Source organism: Homarus americanus, unplaced genomic scaffold (genome assembly GCF_018991925.1).
Source record: "Homarus americanus isolate GMGI-L3 unplaced genomic scaffold, GMGI_Hamer_2.0 scaffold29703, whole genome shotgun sequence".
NCBI classification, from domain to species: domain Eukaryota; kingdom Metazoa; phylum Arthropoda; class Malacostraca; order Decapoda; family Nephropidae; genus Homarus; species Homarus americanus.
In genome coordinates this window covers 516,645-529,725 of record NW_024718832.1, presented here as the reverse complement: position 1 = coordinate 529,725, position 13,081 = coordinate 516,645, and the positions used below count along the sequence as shown (strand labels likewise).

The 13,081-nt window shown below is 41.3% G+C and overlaps 1 protein-coding gene across 1 annotated transcript; it reads right to left on the bottom strand.

The window, feature by feature from the left end:
• Window positions 1–1,058: 1,058 nt before the first annotated feature.
• Window positions 1,059–8,410, bottom strand: LOC121859851. Its single transcript, XM_042356816.1, has 5 exons — window positions 8,037–8,410; window positions 3,831–3,995; window positions 3,577–3,713; window positions 3,213–3,276; window positions 1,059–2,514 (listed from the first exon to the last, which is right to left on the bottom strand). Exons 3-5 carry the CDS (start codon window positions 3,682–3,684, stop codon window positions 2,294–2,296), a joined length of 393 nt encoding a protein of 130 aa, XP_042212750.1. The 5' UTR covers window positions 3,685–3,713; window positions 3,831–3,995; window positions 8,037–8,410; the 3' UTR covers window positions 1,059–2,293.
• Between the last annotated feature and the right edge of the window lie 4,671 nt (window positions 8,411–13,081).

Below are 13,081 nucleotides of genomic sequence, written 5' to 3'. Positions count from 1 at the left end.
TACTGGCCCAGACGTGACTACAACGCTTTAAATTCCTTTTTAAGTCCCATACCTGAAGACAAGTGGTATAGATGGTCCAAACATGACAGCAAGACAAAGTACCAACATGAAACCATAAATCCTGATATATATTCTTTTATCATATGCTCTTAACTAAACAGTATTAACGGACCTACTCAAATACCTATCGGGACGCCATACCAAGGCCAAACCTTTACCCCCAGTTGATCACAAAGGAACCAAAAACATCTACTGTCTACACCACATACTACAAAAAAACATATAATTACCTAAAGTTTGCAGGTATTTCGTTGGATGAAAGGAATTGTTATTAAAAAATGCCTTAATGAGATTCCCCACAGGAGACACCACGTTGTCAGGGGACGTTCGCGCCACCACCTCTAATACGTCATTAAGATAACCACATGGTTCTATATGTCCGTTATTCTCTATATTACTTTGTATAAAAAAATATCAAATCATAATCCAAGAGTTTATTTATATATAATTTTATATAATTCATTATATTTAATTTATTTATACTCATTAAAGTAAAATAATAATATAATTATTTAGGTAATGGATAAAATATTCAAATTGACTTCTTATAATTAACATTATTTTAATTTAGATGAAGGATGGGGAGTATTTTAGAACTGGTAAGTCCTAGCTGAATCTGCAAATATTGTGCAAATAAAACACTTTATCAGCCGGCATTTTGACACAGTTCTTTACTTCTTACTTTTAATTTTATCCTCTTAGCCACTGATCGGCTCGTTAGCCGCTTGGGCGCTTAGTCACGTCTGTTACGCATTGCTGTCAAGTTTTGTGCATGAACTGGCTCCTGAATGTACCTGAACCTGCTCCAGTGTTGGTCAAGTCTGGTCTTGAAAGAGCTCACACTCTGTGCTGTCACTAAACTCTGGCAGATTGTCCCAAGAGTTCACAATTCTCATTCCGATAAAGTTTCCCCTCAGTTTTCTGGACTTGTAGCTTCTTCAACCTCGAGCTGTGACCTCTTGTGTTTATACACTTCAATTAGGTCACCCCTTGTCCGTCTGTAGTATAAACAAATGACACTTTTTTTTTCGTTTCACCGGTGTCTTTTCACTCCCATTTCTAAATGAGAACATACCCTCTCAACCTCAAACGGTCAAACCTTACCAAATCTAACATCCTATAACATTTCTGGTCCTATACTGCTCTTCCCATAATATACAGTTTTTCTTTCTCTTAGTAATATACTGTAATTCTACCCTACACGTTCCCAGGCATATTACTCACATTTCACCCTTCATACTAGGGAACTATGCTTGCCCTCTATACCATTCTCATAGGTTGTACACGTTTGACATTCATTATATCACTTTTCCATCACCCATCCCTTATTTTTCACCGGTGATTCAGTCCACTCTAGGCGCTTTACCATTCATGAGCTTACTTAAGGCAGGTCTTATACCTCCTTCACTTATTACTTTTCCTGTTTTGCTTTGACATTATTCGGTTCACTATACTGTACCCTAAAAGGATACTCCTGCCTCCCACTTACATGTTTCAGTTTGCAGTTACTCGAATTACTTAGCCCTTCATCTTTTTTTTACTATTATAAACTCTATGTCTTATCTCATTTAGTTCTTGGAAGGATGTTTCAAGTTTTTCTTTTTCAAAATAATAATTTTGAAAGCACATTGCGACGACCGGCTCACACGATTCTCTTCACAACACTGTGTATTATTAATAATCTAAAGTACTGTATGTATTTTTCTTTATGTGAGAAGGAATTATGAAATAATTAATTCGTAATACTTGCCTGGATAGGGTACTAAAAGATTTTTTGCACTGTTTATTCTCCTTCTACAAATCAAATCTGAAACAAAATGTTTATGTTGCGCACAGTATAATTGCAACTGTACTCGAGGAAAGTTTTAAAACTTTGAACCCTTTGTATGAGGGAAACACAGTATTAAAGATACTCTTCTCCTCTAAAATACTGTCTTTACTTATAAATCTAAGTACATTTTATCTTAAGAGTCATTTATGATCTTAATATCACAAGAGGCATGGCTTACTTCCTAGTGTTGTCACCGGGTTGCAGTAACTGGTAATGTTTTTCTTTTATATATCATTCTACCAACGATAACACGAGGAGGTTTTAATTTCATATCCTCTCGCGAAATGTCATTTATCTTGTAGGTGTGGTGGTGAAAACGTGGTGGCATCAACGATAGGTTCGGCGAGGAGTACCACTGGCTGTCTCTCCGCTGGCTAATGGTAAGCGGAGGGGAAATATGCGTCATCGAAGAGGCAGAGAGGTCAAAGTGAACGTCCTCCAAGAGGTGTTGGCAGGAAGTGGAGACCCGGTAAAAGCCACAGGGACGATGGGTGGAAGGGTCGGGGGCGGGATGTACTCGTTACGATAGTGACCATGGACCGGGTACCTGGGGAAGGTGGTGACGATGGGCACGAAGGGAGGCTTCACGCGGTCCTTGAACAACCACGGCGACACAGCAAACCCTGAAGATACAAATACTGATAAATTCAAGATGGAAAAGCGAGTGATAACATTATTATTTGCATTTCCAGCCAAGAGCACAGTAAGACGAAGACTGCCTGTGAGAGGGGAGCACCACACACACACAGTCAACAATAACAGAACTTGCTCTTTGCTGTACCATAAACAAGTGGCAGAAAGAGGAAGTGCGTGGAAGCTATCCCTCGAAATGACTTCTAAATATGTGTAAAATATTCAAGTAAATTGGGATAATAATATATATACTCAAACCACCTAAACATTTGTACTTGTTTAAATGTCAGTTCAGAGGTTCAAGTTGTATTTGGATGTTACTTTGTGTGCCCATAGAAACACAGTGCAGGTATAATCGTCTTTTTAACACACACACACACACACACACACACACACACACACACACACTTTCTAAAATAGCTTCGTGGCACTTTTGGAACCATGAAATAACCCATTAGTGTAATTCGTGTGGCTCACAGAAAGCTAATTTAATTACTAGTTACTCAACAGCAGGTTGGTGGTTGGCAACAAGGTGAGATGCGCTCTAGTTTGTTTAAAGGACACATACGTCACAGTAACCCCTTCATCACAAACTAGTGGTATATGACATCTTATGTTTTATGAATCTGTGGCATTTCTTGGTGTTTGACCACTCGGTTTGGTGGTGAGTTTCCCGCAGCTTGCTTACCTACATCCTTGCCCAAGAAGATCTTCCTCCAAATGTCCCGTTTCTTGGCTGCTAAGGCCAGTACCTGGAATTATGAGGCTGTAAAAGTATTTGTCGCATGAAGAGGCTTCTTAACGTGATGGAATGACATTTTCGTATTCAACAGACACGGACTAGTTAATGAGGTCATCAACCATAATCCTTAACACCCACTGAACAGTCATTGTAGTGATGAACACCATGAGTGGCTTACCGAGTGACGCACCTAGCACCTACTCTCTCCCTTCTTGCGGCCCTGACGGAGTACAGTACTCCTGACATCTCAGTTTATGGTTATCGATGTTTTGTCCCTATAAGTAACAGTAACGCAGGCACTTATCATTACCTTGAAATAGCCGTCAAGGGTGAAGGCATATGTGGGTTTGGGTATGGCAGCCCAGCCCAGGGTAACCACAGTTACCATGCACCACCACGTCCTCACCTGCATCCTCATGAGGCCGTGTACACTCCCGCTACTGGCGTCTGTTGGTACTGTCACTTGTTATTAACAATTCATATACATAATGGTTAGGTATACATAATGGAATACAGATATGTAGAAGTATTCTTCGGGTTATAACATGTGACAATGAGGTTCACCTTATGAGTCGGAGTTTAGTTTAGGCGAGGAGGGAAAGGCCGCTCGTGGCGGCGTGCTGAGACCCGACCAACGCACCTACTGCACCACAACCTCTCATGATGCAGTGCTGCCTCTCTGGCCGTCACCTCCAGCTTCTGTTCACACTGTCTCCTGTATGCCTTCACCTTAAAGCAACAGGAATATTACAAACATCAGTGCAAAATCGTAGTGTTACCCTATTTTCAGATTTAGTTTTTTAGGGAGGTGGTTGCCTCTGATAATTTATTTTAGGGGTAACGTCCTCCATCCCTACACTAACGCTGCCCATGATGGAGACGCCCAGTGTGTGCAGATTCACTATTTTTATCTGAATTTTAAAATTGATAAACGTACTGAGATTCCCCATATATGAGGAAACAATAGTTAAAAAAAATCAACAAGCTTGGCTATCCTAAAAGGCATTCTATTACCGCCCAAAGAAAGTTTTCTTCTCTTTTTGTGTGTTTCTAAAGGACTGAGTGGGCGTATAAAATCCGTTATGCATAGCAAAATGCAGTGGACATAGAGATAGCACATAGATACCGACAAATCGCCGAAGTGAACTGAAAAAAAGACAATTCTAAAGGCAACAGGGGAGATTAAAACCAGCAGAGGGCAGCTAACAACTTTTTTTCTCTTTATTTTTAAATGTGTGTAGATCTATACACAGTCTGCACCCCCCCCTACAACAACAACAACAATTAAGGGTATGATATGTGATTACCGCAGGGGGGCGACGGATGTAGATGGTACAGGCCTGACCAATGCAGTGTTTAGGACGATGCAAGTGTCCCGTAAAGCATAAAGGCTGTTGCTGGTATTGCCTTGACTGTATAGTCAAGGTAAAAGAGGCGATTGCAAACCATAGGGGAACGAGTTCCCTAAGGACGAAAATAGATAAAGCTGGATCCTTGCTGGGTGCCAAACTAGAACAAGTTGGGAATGAGCTCCAAGAATGGTCGAAGAAATGACTGCTGAGATTCAATGTCACGAAGTGTAAGAGGATGCACCTGGGGCGTACCAACGGTTAGGAGGAGTATCATATGTCCCAACGGGATAAAGAAATTGCAATATTTGAGACTGAATGTGAGAAGGACCTAGGTGTGAATGTTGACAATGAGCTGAAGTTCTCGGGCCATTCCGAGAAGAAGGTAAATCAGGCAAATACATTATTGGGTCTTATAAGAAGGTCGTTCAGATATCTAGACGGACCGTGTAGATATCTGAACGATCTTCAAGAGTGAAGTGCTTCCCCGCCTGGTCCCCGAGATATGCTAGGGACTGTCAGTTGGTTGAAAATTTTCAAAGCAGGGCCACCAGACTGGTGCTTGCACTTCGGCACCTCAGCTACCCTGAGAGATTGGAGCGCCTGAACTTGCCTAGTTTATACTACAGACGGGCAAGGGGCGACCTAATTGAGGTGTATAAGCATCTTAAGGGGCACTACTTAGTCGAGTGTCCTTACTTGGAGCTGGCGGACGCTCGCCCCACAAGGGGTCACAGCTCAAGATTGAAGAAGCCGCAGGTCCAGAAAACTGAGGGTAAACTTTTTCGGAGTGAAAGATGTAAACTCTTGGAACAATCTACCAGAGAGTGTTGTGACGGCACCGAGTGTGAGCTCTTTCGAGACAAGACTTGACCAACACTAGAGCAGGTTCAGGTACATTCAGGAGCCGGTGAATGCCCAGTACTTGCCAACAGTGCGTAACAGAGACGTGACCGATCGCCCAAGCGGCTAACGAGCTGATCAGTGGTGAAGAGGATCAAAGTAAATAAAATCAGAATACTTCCCGGTGGCGTTTATTGAGTGTTAATAACTAAAGGTCATTTACAGACTAGATAGAGTATTATAGGCGTTTTAGATGCACGGAATAGCTAACGCATTAGCTATTCCGTGCACCTAAAACGCCTTACAATAAACGCCTTACAATAAACGCCTTATATGTAATATTAAAGTATATTTACCATCACACATTGTACCATCTGCTGGTCAGGTGTAACGCTCAGTCAGGTTAGATGGTGCTACTATAGTATGTGGTCTACTGAGCTGGAGTTGGTTGACCGGAATATTTACACTGTAGCATCGATTAACCTAACCTAGTTTAGGTTAGGTTAATGGATACTACAGTGTAAATATCCCGGTAAACACAACTCTAGCTCGGTAGACTACATACTATATAGTAGCACCTGCACGGAAGACCGCATCCAGCTCGGTAGACCGCACACGTTAGTAGCAACAGTAAGATTCTGCCCATTTTGGCCTTCAGAGACAGCATGGTATAAGTCATACTGTACACAACACGAGCCTCTACTGTAGTCTCACCGACAATGTCAGATAAAGGTTATAAGACAATGGTCTGCATATAAAGGATATTTACAGACATGTCATTATTTACAACATCCTGTGTCTCGGTTGCTTTGATAGATTTCACTTCTTTTTTTTGTTTAGTTGCCAACCAACTTTCCCCTTTGATATGGTAATTATTGTAGTAGACCTTCATATATTCTTCTCCGGGGACATGAAAGGAGTAGCATCTCCGCTCAGCATGACGGTGAGTGTATGTGCACTGTTGTGAAGGAGAAAGCGGATGCTTTAACATTTAATTACACCAGAGACCTTCACTATAACGACCAAGACAATACCTGTAGTGTAACACAGCACGCCTCAGTCATCTGTCATCTACGTAATAACTTGTTTTTGGCTAACCCAAAGAAGTCACACTCATAAATACATAACATGGAAAACGGACTCAAGGTATAGATGCTAAAGTTTCTTTTTTGTCATCATAAGTTTGTAATCGGATGAGAACTTCGACGTTTACAAATTGTCTGGCGGAACAATACTGATGGTTGGTGGAACACAGGATGAGGAACATATGTAATAACGGCGAAGAAGGAACATGTGAGGAGGGGTAGGGAGCCCTTACAAGTGTCAAGCTTCTTGAGAGATGATGGTCTTCTCGGGACTTACAGTATACTCGCCTTACACCTGGCTATTGATTAGCTTAGGCAAAGGATAAAAGTGCTGTACGCGCCGGAGACTCTGAAGTACCGGAATCTGGCTGCTCTCGGTCTGAGCAGGGTACGGAATTCGGGTAAATGTCCTAGCGTGGATAGAAGACTTTCTACATGACCGCAAGCAGTGTGTGGTGATTAATGGCACGAAATCATCATCCGTACCTGTCACAAGCGGGGTACCACAGGGCAGTGTATTGGGCCCGCTGTTGTTTGTTTGTTTCATAAATGACATGCCTGACGTTGTACACTCCTCCATACAAATGTTTGCCGATGACGCCAAGTTCTTTCGGGAAATCAAGAACCAAGCGGACTGTGAAGAGCTTGAAAAGGACCTCTGTGGGCTCCAAGAATGGTCGAAGAAATGGTTGCTGAGATTCAATGTTACGAAGTGTAAGAGGATGCACCTGGGGCGTACCAACGGTAAGGAGGCGTATCATATGTCCCAACGGGATGAAGAAACTGCACTATTTGAGACTGAATGTGAGAAGTCCTGCTGACTGCGGGGCCAAACAACACGCGACGGGAAGTTGTAAACACTATTATAAGTGTCTGTGGTATTAGGAGGAGATGATTTTCTTTTATGAACAAAACTGAATCAGTCTTCTATCACTTACCACTTTGATTTTAATTAAAATTTTATTGGATAAAAAAATAATCTTAAGTAAACAGGACCTGAGAAATTAAGAGTGGGTTTAGGACTGGATAAATTTTCATCGCCAAATCTTGCGTGTGAGGCGTATGTATGTATCTGGGCCTGAGGCACAGATCAACTTGGGGCCCCCTACCATCAAGGTATACAGTATATACTGTATATAGCAAGAACAAAATATACCAAAATTTATCAATGATTTCATCAATATTAAGCTTGTGCAAAATAATACATTCAATGTTCACAAGAGACAGAAGATTGAGACGTTGCTAGGACATTGTTGAACGAGTTCATGTTTTATACGCTTCAACTTTGAGAATGTTTGGATTTGGGGGCCCCTTAGAGTCAGGGGGCCTGAGGGCAGTGCCTCATGGTTAATCCGACACTGAATCTACTGTATGTGGACGTAAACGCACAATACACAGTAAGGGCAGATATAAATTAAGTATATATTCAAATGTTCTCTAGATGAATTTACTCATTCATATATAATTTTGTAAAGCTGATTCAGTACTCTTACCTGAGTTAACTCGCTGAATTCCTAACTTGGTCTTGTTTTTCTGCCCTGATCTGCCACTCGCCAAGATAACACTGAAAAAAAAAACACTGAAGATATATTTCCAACTTCACAACCTATGAAATGTTATGTTCCATAATTAGATATATTAGTTAGCGACATTACATGTGATGATGGTATGAATTATCTTTTTACATCACTTTCGTACAAGTAAACTTCTATATCACAATTTCGTAATACACCAATCAACACTTCTGATTTGTCTTCATAAGAGTATGGTTTTCTTCTTTTGTAAAGCGAACTTAAAACATTGGAGGGTATGAGTTTTAGCAAGTTTGAGCATGTGAGAGTATGGTAACCCAAGACCTGCGCCGCCGTCTTCCCTTAGCAGACTGAGGCGTGCGGGCTGGTGGAGGGTCCCAGGTGAAGGTAGCCGCTGTCACAGGTTACATAGGTAGTCACTGGTGGAACCTCGCCTACATTGTCACACATCATCCTCACCGCCGAGGGCTGTACCCACTTACCATTTTGTCGGGAATGTAGCTTTATCTGATATCCTAATCCATATTTTCCTGGACTACGAACATGGCGGTTGCTGTAGGATATGGGAGGTGATATTGAAGAGCCAGGTCAAGGAGAGGGCATGGAATGAAGTTTCTGATTATGTAATGATTATATATATATACAGTATATAATATCTAGCTTCCTGAGGATGAAGTTACTTGAAATTCTCGGCAGTCTTGACCACATCTCAACTTCGCCGAAACTAAGGTGAATGTAACCAAGCTTTGCTTAATTTATTGAGAGAGACTTCAGAACCTATGGATGATAAATTGCGAGAAGCTAAGATGGTATTGTCGTCGTGATCATAAATGAGGCACCCACTGCTATATCTTCAATTCATATATTTCTGAATTCCCAAAACGAAACTGTGGGATTGATTTGAAACACGAGAATAACAATTACAAAAAAAAAGAGTTATTGCTGCGTGAGATATACTGTATTTCAGTCATCTACGATCTACTGTACTTTCCGTCAACTTTACACCCATCTGTAATATTTTGACGTAGTTAATCTTGACCTTAAGCTGTGCTCTTGACCTATCTCTACATAAATTATTAGATTAATAAACTAACACTTAAACTACCGAAGAAGTTTAATCAAAGTTAGTTTATTAAGCACGTCTCAGAAAAAAGCTTTGTTACCACACTAAATCTAATAAAGTCTTACCTAATGTACGACAATCAAAGCAAACTTATCCTTGGTAGCTACAACTTGGCCTTAAAAGAAGCTGCTGTTAACTTAAAAAATAGTAGCACCAGTAAAGAGAAGGGTTGAATATAATTTATCACAATTAAACTGCACTAGAGGAGGAGGTGTCAGCACACGCCAGGCTCCGATGCTACTAACGTTGGGCACCTCTTGTACCACGTGGTTGTCAAAAGTATTACAGGGCGCCGAGCTACGTTGAACTTTGAGCTTTTGGCCCTAAAAATATAGCACTAAGAATGTTATCCTTTATGACTCCAAACCCCATAAAACAAACACATTAAATGTATCTTACTTTGACAAAGGTACTGCAACACAACAACATCTGGTGATACTCTGCACACCTCGCTAATTGACCCCTTAGATTAAACAGTGATGTAGACATACAAATGTCATAGGTTATATTATCAACAACCTGCACCTAAATATTACCCTTTTGAGATATAGTCAATCAACTTTTCAGTCAGTTGTTGCGATAGATTAGGGTCACTAATTACCTCCCATAACATGAAACTTGAATGTATTTTCATTGCATATCTCAAATTTACGTGCAGTCAAGCACTAACGTTACACTCCTTTAAATATTTCAACTCTGCCAACCTGCAGTGAAGAGTGATGAGTCCCCGTTGACAACATCCCTCAGGTTTGTATTAGGAGGGAGGATAATCCGCCAGCTTTCGTGTTTTCCCCCAGCACGTGGGTCTCCTCCGCCCGCCACCACTCGGCCTACACACCACTGTAAGCTTATCTCGAGGTCGCGCGTGGTTGGGCAGAAGAGATGAGAGATGGATTACATCTGGGAAGGTTGGAAACAAATAAGTGACGCACTCTGACAAACAGAAATACCGTGTTATATAAACAACAGTGAAAAGACTCAGCGCACTGACTTTTTGACTGTTTTAATCTCAGGGGACAGGGGACTAAAGTACAAAGTAGAAGATCAATTAGAACTACGAAGAGAAAATAAAAGATGTAAGTGGTGACGTGACCAGCGAGGTGCCGGGTCCTACATCAGGGAGGATGTATTTGTTAACTTCCCCCTCAAAAGACAGATAATTATCGTGACTACATTATCTTCCACAATACAAGTGGTGGGAATGATGTCTGTGGGATCTATTGTTTTATAAGAAGGTTTGCGTGATTGGACAAATCACAACTGAACCTTCAGTTGTTTAATGCAAATTAAATAAAGACTACTGTCTAAAATGTTCATGAAAGAAACACCCTACGACCCTGATGCCATCGTCCAAAATGGCATTAATTAGATGAAAAAAAAAAACAGTGGTAAGTGTTAACCTTTGAGACACGACTAAACTATGGACTTGGCTGAACATATTATCCTTTACCTGTAACATTATTGTGTATTGGATCACTGACGGAAAATCGCAACTTTTCAGCAAGATTCATTACAAAACTGACCCTTTTTATCAATATATTACCGACTACAATAAACTCAAAGACAACCGAGATGTATTCTTCTACAGCTTGGGAGGGCAGACCAGAACTTTTCCATGATGGTGAGAGGTGAGAAAGTAGAGGGAGGGAGATGGAAAAGAGTGGGAGGAGGCGAGGTGGAAGACGTAGGAGGAAAGGGCTGGAAGGAAGATAAAAGGAATGTAGGAAGAGAGAGAGGGCATAATCAGAAAGTGGTGAACGAAAGGAAAGAACGGGAGAGTGCGATTAAGGAAAAAGGAGAAGAAAAATAGGAGACAAGGAGACTAGGATGGACGGGAAATTTATAAGACAAAGGAGGAAAGAGGAAGAAGGTAAGCGATGAGAGATGATTATGAATCTGGAAATAAAAGAAATGAATTGGATAGAGGGAAGAGGGGCGGGCAGGAAAAAAAGGTATACGAAGGAAAGGAGAAGGATAATCGAGGAAAGTATGAGAGATAGAACAAAAAGAGAGGGGGATACATGCAATAAATAGCACAGTGCAGTATACTATTCGGGATCAGTTGCCTCTATTCACGATGGGATTCACAAATTAATTTCACGAAAACTATTTTACGTTTACAGCATTTTCTTCTATTTTAGCTGTTGTGTTTGTAAGGGTATTTTCAAGTCTTTCATTTTAATAGTCTGTACGAGTGTCTGGCTGTTTGAGGTGTGTCCGTTAACTCCAGCCACACGTGAACCACCCACGGAGGAACCAACGTCTCTTGTATATAAGCAATGCCGCCAACACCTTTACCGGAAGTCTACCTGGCGGAGGACAGATGGGCCTCCCGCTCCGGCATCTCACTTTCACTTATCTCTGTTGTGTCAGCCTGGCCTGGTGCTGTAATACACTTTGGCCGTCATAACCTGGTGCTGCTTTTCAGATAGACACAACCAAGCGTGGGTAATCAGAAAGCAATATCTCGTGAGGGAAGAAGATATGTATCGGGGGAAGTCATTAGCCTTATAGAGTCAAGTAAATTGTAGACACCACGTCACTCTTGACTCAGTTTCTGTAGACAGAGATCAAAGGACGAGAAAATAAGTAATGCTAACACTCGCGTAATTATCAAGTGATACATACGTCTTCTGATTCACTCTCCTCTGCAAGTATCAACTGCAATTATAATAACACAAAGCGGCAGTTGTAAATAATAATATTATCGCTGGTGTGACCCGGATTCATGGTGTCTAGGTATGTTGAAAGGGTAAGACAACGACTCCGAGACATCAAGTAATGGCGTCCGGTGGTAATGCCTTGTGGCTGTCTGCCGTCGTCGCCTGGAGGAAGGAGGGGGTGAATGTGGGAAGGGGGTAAGAGGAATGGTACGGGGAGGGAGAGGACCCAGGGAATGGAGTATAAGGAGGGTTAAGGGTCACTGGGGAGAAAAGGCTTAATGTATGTGAGGACGTGGGCGGGGGAAGGTTACAACAGGGTGTGAGCCGGGTAGGGGTAAGGGACGAAGGGGGTGAGGGAAAAGGGTTAGTCACTTGGCTCACCAGGCCACATTCCTCCATTCTCCTTTATGCCCGTGTGTGGTGATCGAGGCCATGTTCTACTTTATCGCCCAAGATACAGGAATCAACTGGTTTAGAAGCACGGTGCTATCATTCAAGGTTAAGCACTGAAGGTGGTCTGACATCTTCCGTCGAAGCCAATGTGCTGATTCAGTGGTGCTGAGATATCAGTTTATGCGGGTTTAGTTTTGAATTGTAGGCACAGAAATTTCCATGTAATGAGTGTGAAGATGATATTCTGACCTAGATATGAACAAATATGTGCCTAGAATCTCTCTTCTGACCTTGGCCATACACACTGATAATAAGATAAGCATATTCAAATATCAAATGTTGAATCATCCAATTGATTACAGTAATTGAATTTGCTTTAATAGGTTTTGATCTCTGACTAATATTTGTGAATCCGTCCACTTAACATACGTTAACCGTTCATTAAAACATAGGATCATGCACCAACCTATCTTGTTTACACATGATAAACTGTTCCATAAGCTTATAAGAAACACGGCTGGTCATACATCAACCTTGCTAACATATTTATAGCAACCAAAATTTGCCCAGTTAGGAAGTTTATCATCAAAAGTTCCCAACTTAGCAAGCCTGTTAGTAAGTTTGATGTAGCCCTGTTTCATACGCTTATAGTAAAGTTCTTCAGATAGATGTTTAAATGTTTTATTGCTACCCATTAATATGCTTGTATAATATTTGCTAAATTATGTAAGTATTAAAACATATATTAAATATCTCTAGTTAAATTCTCCACCCCTGTGATGTGTCTCTTTCTCTCCCTTATGTCTCATCTTCCACTCCAACTAGAC

Bases quoted from the DNA above. Each gene is read 5' to 3' on its own strand.
- LOC121859851 (XM_042356816.1), bottom strand. From the start codon at position 3,684: ATGAGGATGCAGGTGAGGACGTGGTGGTGCATGGTAACTGTGGTTACC. The intron at 3,277-3,576 runs GTAATGATAAGT...TCATAATTCCAG, and splicing joins CCCTTGACGGCTATTTCAAG to GTACTGGCCTTAGCAGCCAA. The intron at 2,515-3,212 runs GTAAGCAAGCTG...TTGTATCTTCAG, and splicing joins CTTCTTGGGCAAGGATGTAG to GGTTTGCTGTGTCGCCGTGG.